An 18,757-nucleotide genomic window follows, 5' to 3' on the forward strand; every position below is an offset into this window, starting at 1 on the left:
TATCAGTATAAGTTTTGGCTGGGTAACAACGTGACCACGCGTATGCTTTCACGCCAAGAATAGTACAATGTCTGTCTGGATCAAACCTGCGGCGACTCTTTTGATCAAACATAACAGGAGGGGCAGTGTGCGGGAAAACTGAACCATATATCAAATGCAAACATTATATTTGCCGATATACCCCTCTCTTTCGATGCTATGTTTGAGCCTGGCAATTATTGCCTGTTGCACATTATGCCCTGAGTGTTAAACTTGAGTTAGATGTATATTGAGAATAATGTGTCTTCCCAACTTGAGTCTTTGGATGTGAAGTTACTGTAGCTGTCACATAGCAGTTACGTGTGTGTGTGTGTGTGTGAGTGTGTGTGTGTGTGTGTGTGTGTGTGTGTGTTTGTGTGTGTGTATGTGCATTTGGGTGTGCGTTTGCGTGTATGTGCATGTTTGTGTTGTACACTCAAGTGTATATGCTTGTTTGGGTATTCGAGTATGTTTTGTTTAGATATTATTTTGTATTTTCTATTTCATATTGCCTTACGACAACTAGGGATGTGAAAAGCGATAATAGTGGGTTATTGCATACACCTCGTGTCCGGAAGTCTAAATTTCTAGTCGCAAGGCTTTTTACTTGTCTTTTCAGATACTGCTGGCAAAGATCACCATTCTGAATCTCTGCTTTAATTCGCACCTTCATCCAATATCGGAGTAACATACAGCGAGATGTAAAATATATAGGAAAAGAGTGTCGGACAAAATGATTCCTTTCCAAGATTTCGTTCGAGATAGTCCTTGAGATGAAAAGTGTGATCTGATACGTGTACAGTATTTGTGTGAAATGAAATGAAGAGAATCGCAGAGGATTAACCCTTTGTGTGCCAGGGACTCCAGGCAGTGTGCACAATGCTATGGAGTTTTCTGTGTCAGTCGGCACTCACTGCAGGGTTAACTAGATAAAGACCGAGAGACACGAAATTTCAAATTCCACATGCATTGAGGAAACAGTGATATCGCAAGCATATAATGCGAATCAGTTGGTGTGATGATCGAAAAATGTCTTTTATTGACCTAAAATGCATTACCAAAAGAACTTCTCTTAGAAGTTTTGTTGTTTTTATACCGAGGACTTTGCCCATGCGCTCTGCAGCGTATCCTACATTAGGTAGGCATTCTCCTCAAGTGGCGTCTACCACGCAGCATAGTAGGCAAACAAACTGGTATCGCGTTTGGTTAGTCTGGCTATAAATAGATGGGACATCAACATCTTGAGCAGTCCCAGACTCGACTCTCCTGCCTATAAGCTTTCTTGACCGGTTTGTGCAATCCAAGGTAAGCCATGCATGATGATATTATTATCATTGGTTTAATTTCTTCTGGTGAATTAAGCCTTATAGATATCGGCAAATGGTCGGCGATGTTTTAGCCCTGATAAATACATTTATGTTGCTTCGATTAAGGAAGAGGAATTCGTATATACAGTGGTCTTCTGTCCTGTAAATAACCGAGCCAAGTTCATGTTGTGGAACAGTTACTGAGGCAGTAGGATCGTTAATAACATTGTAAAACCTTCATGCGCTCAAGGATTTTTATCTGCATGTCGTTATAATTTACGTTGAAAATGCTAGAGTTTAACTTGAGACCATGCATTGGTCTATGTTGTAAAGATTCGATGTGAATGATAGCTCTGCACATCTTTACAAGAAGGATTAAAGGAAAGCATGTCTCAAAATTCCATTAATGTTGCATATTGCGAACCAGTATAGTCAGTTTTACATAGAACAGCAATTTGATGGATCTCTGTGTTAGGACCATGCCTTATTAGTAAGTGGAAAATGTAATACTATTTTCGTGGCTTGATGACATTTGCATTTTAAATTTTTCTGCGCACAGCCATTTAAGGCATTTTACCATTCTCGATTTGCAGGAAGCAAAATCCTTCATGTTTTGATAATGTGCTTATCATGGGCGTAAATCCGGGGGGGGGGGGGGGATGGGGGATATATCCCCCCCCCCCCCCCCTGAAATGGAGGAGGGGGGGGGGGATGGCCTGTACAATCATCCCCCCTGAAATTTGAGGGAAAAAATGGAGGAAGCAGAAATGTAATTGTATCAATTTTGGCATATTGCATGACGTTCGTACGCCCGCCTCCAGACAGGTAATAGAGCTGAACAGTCTTGTAGCGTAATGTATACATAATTTTCTCAAGCGCTCGCTCGCTTCACTCGCTCGCAAAGACAGTAATATCGACATACGGTATGGCCCAGACGTTGACAACGCCAAATAGTATAGGCCTACATGTAAACATGTAAATCCAAAATTTCACCAAAAGTGTGCACCATATCGCTTAATTTCAGGTCTGAAAATGCAAAATCTTCCTCGTCTGAGAGGGGGGTATCCCCCCCCCACACCCTCCCCCCACTCGGTCGCTCCGCTCCCTCGCACAGATATTCCAACTCCAAGTCATTCCCCCACCCACCATCATTAAAACAGAACGATGCCCCTGGGATGATTGCTTTATTGACTTAAATCAAGAAAATAGAAAAATGCAATACCTACAGGAAGATAATACCGGTACGTTATTACATACAAAGAAATGGAGATCCATATCAATATTTTATTGAATATATTTGGGCATTATTCAGGGCTATGCTGCGTTTTTAAAGGGGGGGGGGGGAGTCAAAATCACCTGTCAGTCAAGAAGAAAGAAAATCAAAAGATAAGAGAAACAACAACAAATATTCTTCGTTCTTTCAAGGTCTGATTTTCCGCCAAAAGTCGGCTGACAAGCAAAAGAAAAAAAAACCAACCCCCCCCCCAAAAAAAAGTCTTCATATTTTTGCTGCCACTTCCCTCATACTTTATATTTCATGCAAAAGAGTGGTACATTCGATCCCTGTTAAGTGTGTGTGTGTGTGGGGGGGGGGGGGGGGGGGCGCCAAGTTCCCTCCCCCCATCCGCTGGTAAAAAAAAGAATAAAAAGCTTACCAAAATGGTAATTCAAGGGTTAGTAAACTGCTTTTGAAATCGACATGAAAGGGGGATCAAGAAATAAGATATTTTTCTAAGATTTATTTCAACCATAATTAAAGAGGTATATAGCGTGAAGCATTGTTCAAAAAGTCCGGAGCCAACAAAATATTGCGATTCAGCGTGATTCCTGGTTGGCATTCTGAATATAAGCATCCGTTCAGAACATCCGAACGGCAAAAAGAGTCGCTGCAATGTTGCGCAGTAAATGTGGTGTAGAATGTACACCTTTGTGCCTTACGCTTCGTTATATCAAAGCTAGATCATTAAGGATTTTGCAGTGTTGCTTTACATACTAGTCTATATCAAAATGCCTTGCATTGCCAATAATAAGACTTGACCTGGGCTATTTCCTAACTTTTTCATGTATATAAAACACACACACACACACAAACACAAACAATAATATTAGAGGATGTTCTAAAGTGCAGATTGTGGATATCCTTCCCCCATTTGGTCACTTCGACGTCCCCTCGCTGGTCATACCTCCCCAAATCATGAACATAAACCGACACCCTTGACTACCAGTGGCGGATCCGCCCCCCCCCCCCCCCCCTCTTAATTTCCAAAGAGAAAAATATAGCTACAAAAGGCAGTTTTTGGACTGCAAAATGTCAAAATTTTCAAGCTCGCTCGCTCCGCTCGATCGCATTTAATCGCTATGCCATTCTCCTGATGTTGCTGCCAGTAATTGCCAGCAGTTGCGCCCGGTGCGCCCCCCTTATTCCAAAGTATAGCTACAAACGGCAGTTTTGAGACTGGAAAATGTCAAAATTTTCAAGCTCGCTCGCTCCGATCGCTCGCATTTAATCGTTATGCTATTCTCCGATGTCACTGCCAGTAATTGACAGCAGTTGCGCCCGTTGCACCCCCCCCCCCATAATTTTCAAAGCCAAAAAGGTATAGCTACAAACGGCAGTTTTGGGACTGTAAATAATGTCAAAATTTTCAAGCCCACTCGCATTTAATCGCTATGCCATTCTCCTGCTGTTCGTACTAGTAATTGTCAGCAGTTGCGCCCGGTGCGCCCCCCCCCCCCCCTCCCTTAATTTCCAAAGTGAAAAAAAAATACAGCTACACAAACGGCAGTTTTTGGACTGTAAAATATCAAAATTTTCAAGCTCACTCGCTGCGCTCGCTCGCATATAATCGTTATGTCATTCTCCTGATGTTGCTGCCAGTAAGTGTCAGCAGCAGTTGCGCCCGGTGCGTCCCCCCCCCCCCCCCTTAATTTTCAAAGCGAAAAAATATAGCTACAAACGGCAGTTTTGGAATTGTAAAATGTCAAAATTTTCAAGCTCGCTCGCTCCGCTCGCTCGCATTTAATCGTTATGCCATTCTACTAGGATGTTGCTGCCAGTAATTGCCAGCAGCTGCGCCCGGTGCGCCCCCTTAATTTCCAAAGCGAAAAATATAGCTACAACCGGCAGTTTTGGGACTGTAAAATGTCAAAATTTTCAAGCTCGCTCGCATATAATCGTTGTGTTATTCTCCTGATGTCGCTGCCAGTAATTGCCAACAGTTGCATCCGGCGCGCTCCCTTAATTTCCAAAGCGAAAAAAATATAGCTACAAACGGCAGTTTTGTCACTGTAAAATGTCAAAATTTTGAAGCTCGCTCGCATTTAATCGTTATGCCATTCTCCTGATGTTGCTGCCAGTAATTGTCAGCAGCAGTTGAGCCCGGTGCGTCCCCCCCCCCCCCCCCCTTCATTGCCAAAGCGAAAAAATATACCTACAAACGGCAGTTTTAGAATTGTAAAATGTCAAAATTTTCAAGCTCGCTCGCTTCGCTCGCTCGCATTTAATCGCTATGCCATTCTACTAGGATGTTGCTGCCAGTAATAGCCAGCAGTTACGCCCGGTGCGCCCCCTTAATTTCCAAAGTGAAAAAAATATAGCTACAACCGGCAGTTTGGGGACTGTAAAATGTCAAAATTGTCAAGCTCGCTCGCATATAATCGTTATGTCATTCTCCTGATGTTGCTGCCGGTAATTGCCAGCAGTTGCGTCCGGTGCGCCCCCCTTAATTTCCAAAGCGGAAAATAGCTACAAACGGCAGTTTGGGAACTGTAAAATGTCAAAATTTTCAAGCTCGCTCGCATTTAGTTGTTATGCAATTCTCCTGATGTCACACCGTCATTCCATAATCCATAAGGAAAAAATGACTGCGCAGTGGAATGTATCACATTCCGTTATGTATTGCAGTCCCCATTACAGTTTCCAGACTGACAGCACACGCACATACGCACACACACACATACACACGCACGCACGCACAATCATGCATACACACCCTCAAAATTACTTTTCCACGAGGTGCCCCCCCCCCCCATGTCTTGACCAACCCGCCACGGTACGCCACTGGCTGCACCCGTCCGGTTATGGGCTTGTAATCGTGGTGATGGTGACTATCGCCGATCATCCCCCCCCCCCCCCCCACTCTTCAGCACGGATTTACGCCGTTGGTGCTTACGAAGAAGCCTATCCTCCTATATAGATGCATTGCAGCAGTCAAATGTATGCTGTTTGTAATTTTTCCTACTACTTGTTTTTTTTTTTCGGGTGTTTTGAAAGGAAAGTGTGTTGGATTCCAGCATGAAGGTTGCCAATGTTGCCCCTGTTCTACTCTACTACATAATACAGAAATGATGGGGGCATCCCACGAGACCGACACCCACGAGTCATACGGTCCACGAGACCGACATCAATATTAGGTCCATGAGTCATACAGCCCACGAGTTATACGGCTCAGGAGTCATACAGCCCATGAGTTCGACACTACGCACAAAAGGCTCATGAGACCGACACTAAGCAAACATAGCCCACGAGACCGACACTAAGCAATAAAGGCTCATGAGACCGACACTAAGCAAAGAAAGCCCACGAGACCGACAGTAGGCAAAAAAGGCCCACGAGACCGACACTAAGCTAAAAAGGCTCACGAGACCGACACTAAGCAAAGAAAGCCCACGAGACCGACAGTAGGCAAAGACGGCCCACGAGACCGACAGGATAAACAGCGCCATCTACATGTCAATCACCTGTACAGGGTGTTCCATGAACGGAAAATAACATACTGGCGGGTGTAATTTCGTAACGCTATCAATTGAAAGATGGTGACCATCTACATAATTATGAACGTCATCAAATATTTATTTCTACATACTTGGGGGGGGGGGGCAAGTGTTTCAGGGAGCGACATTGTTATCAAGTAGAAAAATTGAATTGTATTCTTCATGCCCCCGCCCCCCCCCCCCCCAAAAAAAAAAATAGAAGAATTAGTATTCTTCATCCCCCCAAAAAGAGACAAAAAAACACAAATGAATTTAAAAGATGACAATAACGATGTATGGATTAATTTCAGAGCTTTGTTAATGCCATCGTGCTATTTTTAATAGGCTTTCCCAGTTTTTAGCTAGAAGATGGACAAGATATAAATTTTGCCTCTTCTCTTTCCCGATTCACTAGTTGCTTATTCTATATTAGATATTCTACCCTCCTGCTTTGACGTTTTGCAGTAAGATCTATTTGCAATTTTCTCTATAACTATAATGTAATTCTACTTATTAAAACGTTTTATATCGCAGGGATTCAGCTCAATTTTGTGGCTTGTGTTATTCTCCACCGAACGGTACATTTTATCGTGAAATACAATAGCTGTTTTCATGGATGCATCTGGGTTGTTTTTTTCCGAATCCCTAACGCTACCTTAATAGACGATTACGTTATTTTTAATTTTTAATTAATACTAAATCAACACCCTCGCAGGTTTATTGTGGAAAGATCTGTTACACACTTTTACTGTACTTTGTTCATTTTTTTTCACAAACACACACCCATGCAAACACAATTAAAGATCCTGATCATTTCGGGGGGGGGGGGGGCAACTGATGGGGCAACACCCTGCCGGAGATGGCAACTCTTCTTTTCTATCTCTCATATCTTCCTATGCTATTATCAGGACACCCTATACAATCTATTGGTCTATAGGTGGCGCTGTTCATCCTGTCGGTCTCGTGGGCCTTCTTTGCTTAGTGTCGGTCTGGTGAACCTCTTTTGCGTCATGTCGGTCTCGTGAGCCTTGTATGCGTAGTGTCGGTCTCGTGGACCTTTTAAGTGTAGTGTCGGTCTCGTGTGCTTTGTTCGCTTACTGTCGGTCTCATGAGCCTTTTGTGCGTAGTGTCGGTCTCGTGAGCTGTATAACTCCTGGGCTTATTTTACTTGATGTCGAACTCGTGGGCTTTATTTACTCAGTGTCGAACTCGTGGGCTGTATAACTGGTGGGCTGTATGACTTGTGAGCTGTATGACTCGTGGGATGTATGACTTGTGAGCTGTATAACTTGTGGGCTGTATGACTCGTGGGTGTCGGTCTCGTGACGGGCACCCGAAATGATTAATCATCATTACACAAGAATGACACTTCAAATACTACTATGATGATTACGGTGATGATGATGATGATGGTAGAACGCATGTGGTCTTATTTACACAGCGTAGGTTCATTTTTGTCACCAGTGTTTTCCCGCTCGATCAAGGTGTATGCGAACCTGCACCTGGCAATGCTAGGGCATATCCCCCCCCCAAAAAAAAAAAAAAATGAATTAATAAAAAAATGCCTCCTTGCAGTCTGCTAAATTCATATTATATAACAAACAAAATCACAGACAAAAGGAGTACAGAGCAAACTCTTACAGAACATACGACGCGTCAATCCATTATCCAGTCGTCTTGTTCAACAGTATCCAGTGTTTTTTGTTGTTATTTGTGATATCTGGATTCCTCTTTTTTGTGTGATTACTGTATTAACTTAAACGGATTAGAAGTTCTCTGCTATATGACAGAATATTCATGGAGACCAGAGTGCTGTATATCGAAAGAAAATTATAGTAAAGTCGATTAGATCTAAATGCTTAAGAAGTCTTCTGCTGTATGCAGTATATTGATGGCGTAATAAGTGCTGCATATCGAAAGAAGAACATGAATCGATTAAATCTACTTGCTAAAATTGTCATCCTTGATTACATATTTGGGGTTCCATTCCAAGACGTTTTTCAAACGCGTATGGTACGAGTTCACTTTCAACACATGCATATATATATATATATATATATATATATATATTTATACATATGTGTATATATATATATGTATATATATATATGTGTGTATATATATATATATATATATATATATATATATATGGATTGATACAATACAGTGTACTCTCATGACTGTGGAATGAGTGGAAGGACCTTGAATGAAGAATTCCATTAAAAAAAATGTTCTTGCATGTAAGATCTACCAGTGCATTCGTTCGAAGGGATTTTTTCATTTAAGGTATAGAGAAATAGTAACTACAAATAGTGTATCTTTCTATGTTACTTTTCTTGTTAACCCATAACCGCCTCTTCAACCAGTTAACCAGATAAACCATGGCACCTCAAATCGTCCTCATCACCGGCTGTTCGTCCGGCATCGGTCTCTCCACTGCGGTCCACCTGGCCAAGAACCCGAGCCAGTACCTGGTCTACGCGTCGATGAGGAACCTCGCAAAGAAAGGCGAACTCGAGAAAGCGGCGGGAAACCTTCTCAACAAGTCGCTCTTCATCAACGAGCTCGACGTCACCAAGGAAGACCAAATCAAAAGAGAAATGAAGGCAATCCACGACAAGCATGGCCGCCTCGATATTTTGAGTAAATTATCTTTTTCATCATTCTTTCACTTCCATTCAGTTGTATAAAGATTTCAATACTCATATTGCTATAATACACGCCATGACTTTCAATTTGAGACTATACAGGGTGTGTAAAAAAAAAGTGCTACGAATTTTGTGTTTTGTTTGCTTGTTGTTGTTGGGTTTTTTTTTTTTTTTTTTGGTTACAAAAAGCCATAAAAGAAAGGTAATCAACGCTGATTTCAAAGATATTTTATTCGGAATCTTCCAATATCATTCTTTTGTGGTTTATGTTCAACGCAGGTATGAACTCTCTCAAACTTTGAGAGCAAAATCGACTTGTGCCGAGGTAGTACTTGTGCGATATTTGAATAGAAAAACTGGATTTGGGTATGAATTTAGTCTATGCAGATCCACATAACATTCTTAACAAAATAAATCACGCCACAAATAACAAAACACACACACAGTCACACTCAGTCAGTCAGATAAACACACACACACACACACACACACACACACCAAAAACAATCAGCTGATCTTCGACAGCCTGGATGTCTTTTAATTGTTTACCCAGTTTGCCTACAAAGACACGATGTTTGTTAAACAGCATTGGAAGCGTCTGCAAAGGCCTCTGTCGCATTGTTTTGAAATCTGCATTTTTTTTTTGTCAAGAAAGATCGCTGTCGTGAGGTATTAAAGGGGCACTCCAGACGATTTTCATAATTTCACATCATTATTAGTAGATAAATTGACAGCTCCATGTATAGATTTGTGGAATTTATTGTGGTCCTTGAGCAGAGAAACATTACTCTGAAAAATCATAAATGAATTACACTGAATAGTGTTGATGGCATAGGAGCCTTACATATTTCAGAAATGTAGCAGTGTAATTCCATTACACTGCCACTTGCTTAACAAGTTCACCTGTGTATAATCTATGCATGCCTTCATCTTTTGTTCTGCTTCCTTGAGCCCCAACTCATGCATTCTTATAGTGAGGCTGCCATGTCATCATCCTTAATCCTAACCCTAACTCAAACCCTAACCCCAATCCTCAACCTAGCCACTACAAATCTGAATCTCTGTTCTCGGTGTAACATTTATAGTTACTCAAATGTAAAAGTCTAAAAATTATCCAATGAGGTCTCCTTTAAACTGAGGCCGGACAATGCTTTACCTTTTCAGTGCTTATGATCTTATGATGCCTGCGAAGTCAGGGGAGATTTTGAAGCACAAGCTGTCATACAAGGACAAAAGCCTATTGAACGGTGTCATTCTTTGTGAATAATTGACCCTATCCAGACATATGAAATGCCCCTCATTTGAATGATCCAAGGCTGCGTTTATCATCTTTCCCCTGTTTAAACGGCTTTCAAAAGCCGTTTCCAAAGCCCTAAAGGGTGCGTTTATCAACTCTTTTTCTCGGCAGAAACAGGTTTTCCAAACAGCTTTTAAGGAAATTGTACGAGTTGATAAACGCAAGGCTGTTTTGAAAGCCCTTTCGGATAGCCTTTTCGAAAGCCGCAAATTTGTGGCTTTCCAAACAGGTTTCCTAAACAGGTTTTCAGAAACCTGTTTGTAAAAGCTTTTTGAAGCTGATAAACGCAAAGCTGTTTTGAAACGGTTTTGTAGTATTGTACTGCAATTATGAACAATGCACGCCTTATATGACCTCTTCTCCTCGGCTCGAATTGCGCAATGCAGCTGTGCAGTGACAGGTCAGTTATTGTGTTCGCGAAGAGTTGATAAACGCAACTATTTTGGAAGCCGTTCCTAAAGGGCTTTGGAAACGGCTTTTGAAAGCCGTTTAAAAAGGGGAAAGATGATAAACGCACACTGCAAAAAGTCCGGTGTTAAATAGTGAACACCGAGCTGGTGTTAAATTTTCGGTGCTCATTTATGGTGTTAAATTTACACCTCCGGGTGTCATTTCCAAATTTTAAACTGTTTTTTGAAGAGTTTCTTAGCAACTGCACTTCTTGTTGATTTTTAATTTAAACAAGACGATCAAGAATTTTACATTAAAATACTAGATTTTTGAAAAAATGTGAAAATAAATTTACACCAAAGTAACACCAGCTGGTGTGGTCTCTTATTGAAGCTGGACGGGTGTTAAACCATTGATATTAACACCAACAAGTATCAAATCAACACCATGTGGTGTCATTTTTTAATTAACACCAGTACAGTGTCAAAATAACACCAGGTACAGTGTCAAATTAACACCCCGAAGTGTTTGGTGAACACTTTTCAACACCATCACAGTGCATTTTTAACACCTGTGGGTGTGGTCCTTTATTGAAGTTTGATCGGTGTTAGATTTAACACCCGTGGTGTTAAATCTAACACCGATGTTTTTACAGTGCAGCCTTGGAAGCCGTCAAAAGCCGTTTAAAAAGGGGAAAGTTGATAAACGCATCCTTAGAAACGGCTTCCAAGGCTGCGTTTATCATCTTTCCCCTGTTTAAACGGCTTTCAAAAGCCGTTTCCAATGCCCTTTAGAAACGGCTTCCAGGGCTGCGTTTATCATCTTTCCCCTGTTTAAACGGCTTTCAAAAGCCGTTTCCAAAGCCCTTTCCAAAGCCCTTTGGAAACTGCTTCCAAAATAGTTTATCAACTCTTCGCGAACACGATAACTGGCCTGTCACTGCACAGCTGCATTCGACCCGAGGAGAAGAGGTCATAAGGCATGCATGGTTCGTAACTGCAGTACAAAACCGTTTCAAAACACCTCGCTTCAAAAGGCGTCTAGAGGAAACCTGTTTCGGAAAGCACAAATTTGTGGCTTTCGAAAGGCTTTCCGAAAAGGCTTTCGAAACAGCTTTGCGTTTATCATTTCGTAAAAATTCCTGAAAGCCGTTTGGAAAACCTGTTTCTGCCGAGAAAAAGAGTTGATAAACGCACCCCAAGATGAAACACTCGTTCAACACATGTTTGATACCCTTTCCTGTATGATTGGTTTTTTTTTTCAATAAAAGACAATTTCTTCAGTTGAAACGTTTTTCTTCTACTCACCCTGTACATTCCCATAACTAAGGGTTCACTTCGTTGAAATACATGTAGAGCTCGACTTTCTCTTGAGTGATGTTTTCAATTTCTTAACTCTGATTAGAAATTTTTAAAAAAGTACTTCCTGTGACTTGAACTTGTCATCTGTAATGTCCTATACTTGACACATTGCTTGAAGTTCAGAAAAATAAAACTACTCACGTTTACCCGGATGTTGCGACATTAACTGTCGCCCCGTCAAAAATTGCCGCCAGAAAACAATTTGTGACGGGGCGACAATTTAAGCCGCCAACTCGGTCACAAATTGTCACCTGTTTCAGGAGGCTACAATTTTTTTTGACGGGGCGACAATATTTATGTCGCAACACCCGGACTTAAAAGTCAATATGATGGATAATAATCTTATACCATTCTGCGAAAAATTGTGTTTATATTACATAATTAGAGACGACGGAAAGCAGTTACGTCAACTCTACCTGCCTCTCTGGTTAACTATGAGGATGTTACTTGAGCAAAGGACACTTTAAGCAATGTGTATACATGCTTACATGAGAGATACTTATTTACTTTAGCGATGATGTAGAATTCTGGAATAAATCTTATTAATCAGCTCACACAGTTGGTGATGATGATTGATCATTAACTCAGACCAATAAGAACATGCAGAAATAAAGATATCAATGAAGAATTCCGGCTGATTTTCAATTTTTTACATAGGCCTATGAACAACTAAATTGGATATACTGGGTACAGAGTTTCAAAATTTATTGTGATTAGATGGGGAATTAGAATGTTTTCTAAATTTCTAACAAATCTTAATGAACAAAGATGATGACATGGCAGCCTCACTGTAAGAATACGTGCAAGATTAGGGCAGTTTAACGCATGAGTAGGGACTCAAGGAAGCAGTTCGTTTTAGGGTTTTTCAGAATATTGATTTCTCTGGTCAAGGACTACAATAAATTCCTCAAATCTATAGATGGAGCTGTTGTACTACACAATGTGAAATTATGAAAATCGTCTGGAATGCCCCTTTATTACTAGTTATGATAAGAGAGTAAAACATGTCAATCTGACGTCTATTTCGAAACACCAGTTAACAACGCTGCTTATGGATTCCTGGGGCTCTTCCAAGACATGACCCTGGATCATGTACGCAGCATGATTGACACCAATGTCATCGGTACGGTTCGGTTGATCCAAGAAGTGATGCCCGGGATGAAGGAGCGAAAGTCTGGCCGCATCATAAACATCAGCAGCGTTATCTCTGCCTATCGTGAGTGTCGAGAGACCTACGCATGTTGATGTCATTACTACAGGCAAATGAACGGGGTCATCAATCCAGACCGACACCCTCGAGTTCGACACTGAAAACAGGTCCATAAGTCATACACCCGAAGAGTTCGACGCTATTCAAATAAAGCCCAAGAGTTCGACACTAGGTAGAAACAGCCCACGAGTTCGACAGATACAACACGGGGCTTAATATGTTGGTCTCGTGGGCCTTGTTAGCTGTCGAATGTCGAGTGTAATGTCGAACTACTGGGCTGTATGACTCGTGAGCTGTAGGCCCCTATAACTCATGGACTGTATGACTCGTGAGCTGTAGGCCCTATACAGTAACTCATGGGCTGTATGACTCGTGAGCTGTAGGACCTATAACTCATGGGCTGTATGACTCGTGAGCTGTAGGCCCTATAAATCATGGGCTGTATGACTCGTGAGCTGTAAGCCTTATAACTCATGGGCTGTATGACTTGTGAGCTGTTGGCCTATGACTCGTGGGTTGTATGACTCGTGGGTGTCGGTCTCGTGACGTGCACCCAAATGAACACCTTATGAAAGCATTTTTTCTTTGTACTTTTATTGCATATAATAACATGATATTAATCTAATCGCTTTTAGTAGGTAACAGGATGAGCGGAATAAGTATTAATGATTGTGAATATTTTTTCGATGTATGAATTAACTAATTACAATAAAAATTAGCGGTTTTACGCTATTTTGGCATTCAATTATATCATACGGTAGGGTGATATGACGTATAATGACACAAAATAATCACATAAGATTGCTAAATCTATCATTTAAAAAAAAACACACCGAAATGCTGCATTTCGATTTTGTTCGGAAGTCCTGAAATCATAAGTATTATTGTATATACAAATTCACATTCATAAATGCCATATCATTTGCAAGCTCACAGATGTTACCTTGCATGTATGTGTTTACAGGCCCCCCTGGAAAACAGTACTTGATTACTGACGGGGCCACTCTGTATAAATAAAACGAAATAATGATAATAACAATTTCTTTATTGGATATAATGACATGAATATTATATCAAACACAGAAAGACAGAGAGACACGGACACCACACATCCGCACGCTAATCATTGCTTATACACTCACCCACCCTTGTACGAAGATTGATGGTCAAGTTAAATAATTTATTGCATTTTTAGGGCATCTCCCTTCCTTCAGACCATGATTGAAAATTATGGTAAAGGAAATAACGAAACTTTGGAGAAAGAACCTCATTTTATTAGGCTTGTCAGATTAACGAACCTTCGGAAAATTACAGAAATATCGTCCCTCAGCATCACCATTTTATAGACACACTCTCATTGGCTGAATTACTACAACTTGTATTGCTGTGTAAACTATACCTCATTCCGGCCTTGTTAGGCTGCCATGGTGGTTATTGATAAATAAATGAAATAAATAAAACTTTCAGTTGTGTTGTATATATAAAAAGATTTGAAGATTTGAAGATGAGAGAAAGGTGTGATGGTTGGAAAAAAGTTACAAATGAAAAACTTTGTGACGGGGTTTAATGATTATCATTGGGATTGGTAACACTAATCGATATATTTTCATTATTCAGTAGTGTGTCATTTAAAGGCCACCGCACACATGACACACTATACGACTTTCAGTCGCACGACTAAGCAACTTTGGATCTGAAATGGACAAACCTGTTTATTCTGAATCTAATGTGATTTAATTCGGATCTAAAATCTGTCAGTCAAAAGTCGTATAGTGTGCGACGGTCTTAAATCTGAAATAGTTGTAGTTTGAAAAGTGTCAGGATCCTTTCCAAATAACATAATTCTCAAAACTTTGTCCAAAATCGTCTCCGAATACAGCGATTCCATTTAACTCTCTCTACGCCGGGACAAAGGCTGCCGTTGACGGAATCACGGAATCCTTGTACCCCGAATTACGACCTTTCAACGTCTGGTGGGTGAACTATTATGTTAAGACATTTAGCGGGAAAATATGCTTTTATAGAGAGACTAAAAACAAAATTACTTACTACTTAAAAAATTATAACAATTCCCACTGGAAGGGGCTGTTACATCTCAGTCACGGACTGCGTTCTGATTCAAGATTTGTTTCGGAGTTAGATTTCACTTAAAAAACAACAACAAATTTGTGATGATATGTTCATTTTTCGTGAATTTTCGATGTTCTGACACATCAAGTCCGAATAATTGCAGATATTGATAGAAATGATTGAGTGTATATAGAGAAATGAGTGAACTTCTCTTTTTCCCGTTCAAGCAGGAGACGCGTGAGAACAAAACTTACAATAATCCGAGTGTTATGTTGTTTGTTTTAATTTCTGGTTACCCACACGATTTTAGATGAAAATGTGACATGATCGTTACATGTATATCAGGCAAGGAGAAAATTCGCTTATAGGCATACTCGCGGACTTAATAAGCAACAGTGGAAAGAAGAAAATGAAGAATAAAATAGCAAAAATGAAGAAAATAAAGAAAGAGAAAATCGATCATGTTTCTTGTGAAGGACTCTAAAAATGTGTTTTGAACGATATCATCACAATCATGCCTGGCGTAGTTGATGTAGTTGATTTCATTGTGATGTTAGATACGATACGGGTTCGTAGCATACGCAGTCCAGTCATAAATGCTTGACAGTTTGCCTTGAAAGATATTCGACAACTTAAATCATTTTCATGGATTTAGCAGAGCCATGAATGATGCTATTTGATAAGTTCAAGTCTGTAACTTCTCCCGCCTTTCGATCTTCTTGTCTCTTCCACGTTTTCTCTTTCTCTCTCACGTCTCATAGGATCACAAGTGTGTGCCCTGGTCCAGTCGACACGAAATTTACAGAAAACGCCGGCGGAGTTCCCGAGACAGCCAAGGCCGAGTCACCATCGGCCAAGGTGAAGGGTTGACTTTGCAGTGGAGGATCCAGAGGGCGCCCCTTCTTTATTTTTTGTTAAAACAAAAGAAATAAAAAGAAAAAAGTGAGATGAAACCAGGAAGTAGCAGAAATATTTTTTACGCCACCCCCCTTTCACGGAATTCCTGGATCCGCCCCTGCCTTGCATTTATTTATCCGAAGCATTTGAATACTGTCCTAATTTTCCTGTCGCTAATTGCGTATAAGGTGCCCCTAAGAATACGTTTCATTTGTTTTACTTATTAATATACGTAGGCCTGAGTGCGTATTTGTAATTTTGACCAATAAGCATCACATTATATATGTGGCAATTATGAGTTCGTCAATGTGATTTGCAGCTACTGGCCTTCTAGGAATTCCAACTATATCACTAGCCTTTCTCTTCCTTTTCTCTTTCTCCCGTTATATCATCATCAAAATAATCATATAATCTCCAGGCATCCATGTTGTATGTTTCCATATGTCACAAAGTAACACCAGAGGATACGTTCTCTAAGGATGTAACTGAACTGTAATAGCTGTCTACTGCTTCCTATTTAAATCGGAAGTCCTACCTTTACTTATACAACCATGACTATTTTAGAATGATTATGCAGTAGTGTTATATGAAATTGTACTTTTGATGTCATTCCTTGTTATTTAGCGTTTAATTCTCTAAAAAATGCAATCGTGTTTTGGTTTGGCTTGAGAAGCAGAATAAATGCAAACAACAACGACAAATTGAACAGCGAAAGCTGCGGTTGTGCGATAGTCTGTCAAGTAACGATTAATCCAGCACCTGTCCTACTGAATGACGGGGTGCTCCAGGGAATACGTCCTCCGAAAATTATACAGATGTTAGTGTTGTTGTCTTTGAGGTTGTTATTTCAGCAAATTCAATTTTTTGATGACATCAGAATTCCACATTGTCAAGTGGTCTTATGTTGTATTTGTTATTTTAATCTTAAGGCGTGTGTCATTCAGTTGTGAATATTCACGCCTAATGCCTACTAATATGTATACTAATATCTTTTTTCCTTAAAAAAACCCCACAAATTCAAATCAATAACGCAGAAAAAAATACACTGCATTATTGCCGCAGTTTTGGAGACTCTAGAACAGACTGTCATCACATTAACTTTGTTTTTCCGTAGTCTTAATTACGGTTGTGAGAAACGTACTTATTTCTATCATGATTGCTTGATAGATCACTTGTAAATGAAATCTAATATCATAAATTCTACCTCATTGTAAAGAACTATACAACTCGATACTGCCCTAACTAATATGTTAATCATCACCCGGATTGTTATCATCACAAATTCAATCCAGATATAGTGCCATAGTTTTTTTTACAATTATCGTTTCAAACATGCCGGTCTTCGTTCACCTCATGTTAGTTTGTCTGTTGTCAGAGTGACATCCATGTATGTATCCACATTTTCTCTGCAGCTGATGGGAAAATTCATGGAGAAGTTGTTTAAGGACTTCGGCCCCCACTTCCAGACGGGAGACGACATTGCCAAGGTGGTCAGCGAGGTCCTTAGCACCCCAGAGCCCAAGCTCCGCTACCCCACCAGCGACTTCGTCAGCAGTTTTTACGAAGACCGCTACACGGACGGTATCGGGGCGAAAGCCACGATGGATATGTACGAGATTCTTAAGTAGGCATTCTCTATTTCCATGACAACCGTCTCAGGCCTCAATATTCTTATATTCATCTGAACTTGATTATAGTATGAGGTCACGGAATGCTGCCTCATGGCGAATGAGAAGAAAGGTTCAATGAATACGGCGAGTATTTGGGAGGAAACCCATGTTTGGTTTCTGTCTGTCGTCTTTGTAGTCTAGTCAGTTTAGCATTCTAAAAGTCAGGACAGACGCGTTTTTAAATGATGGAAATGATATTAAAAAAATGTCATGCTTCAAACTTGATATCATCTTTCAATAGTTTCTGTGCATTTATTATACTTCCTGTGAAATGCAGAATTTACTTACATTGATTAAAATTTTCATTTTTTTCATTCAAACGCAATTATGCCTGAGGCTCAATTCCTGATATATCTAACTGATCACTATTCTGAAGTTATTCAACCAGTAATAACATTATTTTTCAGACTTCAATGACAGAAACATTGAATTTTCGTCATTTTTTTTTGTACACGATCAATGGAAAATTGTGAGGTTATGACATGGTCAGCTCACTTATTTACATATTCATATCCTCTGTAAAAGAACTGTTTCACAGAAATTAGCAAAACTTCAAAATTTCATAACTGCATTATTTTTCATCCGATTTCAGTCAATTATTTATATCTAAACTCGTATGATTTTATTCTTTTTTTTTATCAGACTAACTTATTTTTTTTTTTGGACTGGATTTCCCTTTTAAAACTTTCTTACTTTCAACGTCTTCATTCCGCCGTAAGATTATTACAGCTGATCTTTCATGTAAACATTTCTTTGGATACACCTCGACACATTGTTCACAGGTGTTTTTAGGACATCTTCTTTCGTGAACAACACATGACTCTTTGATTCCACATGAATTATGTTCGAAATATATCCAGAACTCAAACTCAGACGCATAAGATGCAATATCTCCTTCGACACAAATTACTTCTATACTTTAGAAACAATAACGAAGTATGTACTAGTATTTCTTGTTAAAAGTTATGACTGTATTAACGCTAAAGCACAGACAAGATGTATAAAGCTTGGAATGTCTATTGAAAAGATTGACGCTAATAAATATCATCGTCGCACTCGATTGTTTAGATAAGAATTACGTTTGTTCTTCGTTTGTTTCTCTCTCTTCTTTTAGTGTTGGAATATGTATGAAAAAGT

At 40.0% G+C, this 18,757-nt stretch overlaps 1 protein-coding gene across 1 annotated transcript; it reads left to right on the forward strand.

The window, feature by feature from the left end:
* The first annotated feature begins 1,229 nt into the window (after positions 1-1,229).
* LOC139714241 (retinol dehydrogenase 8-like) lies at positions 1,230-17,578 on the forward strand. Its single transcript, XM_071625956.1, has 7 exons — positions 1,230-1,323; positions 8,444-8,720; positions 12,810-12,989; positions 14,863-14,956; positions 15,815-15,918; positions 16,403-16,431; positions 17,363-17,578. The coding sequence occupies exons 2-7, from the start codon at positions 8,459-8,461 to the stop codon at positions 17,576-17,578; spliced, it is 885 nt and encodes a 294-aa protein (XP_071482057.1). The 5' UTR covers positions 1,230-1,323; positions 8,444-8,458.
* The last annotated feature ends 1,179 nt before the right edge of the window (positions 17,579-18,757 follow it).

This window comes from Diadema antillarum, unplaced genomic scaffold (genome assembly GCF_040938485.1).
Source record: "Diadema antillarum isolate AM-2024a unplaced genomic scaffold, OU_Dant_1.0 seq00002201_RagTag, whole genome shotgun sequence".
NCBI classification, from domain to species: domain Eukaryota; kingdom Metazoa; phylum Echinodermata; class Echinoidea; order Diadematoida; family Diadematidae; genus Diadema; species Diadema antillarum.

What these genes read in the sequence shown, in the direction of transcription:
- LOC139714241 (XM_071625956.1), top strand. Translation starts at nt 8,459, where the DNA reads ATGGCACCTCAAATCGTCCTCATCACCGGCTGTTCGTCCGGCATCGGT. An exon ending in ACCATCGGCCAAGGTGAAGG is followed by an intron (nt 15,919 to 16,402) that starts GTTGACTTTGCA and finishes TATGTCACAAAG; the next exon opens with TAACACCAGAGGATACGTTC. An exon ending in AGGATACGTTCTCTAAGGAT is followed by an intron (nt 16,432 to 17,362) that starts GTAACTGAACTG and finishes TTTTCTCTGCAG; the next exon opens with CTGATGGGAAAATTCATGGA.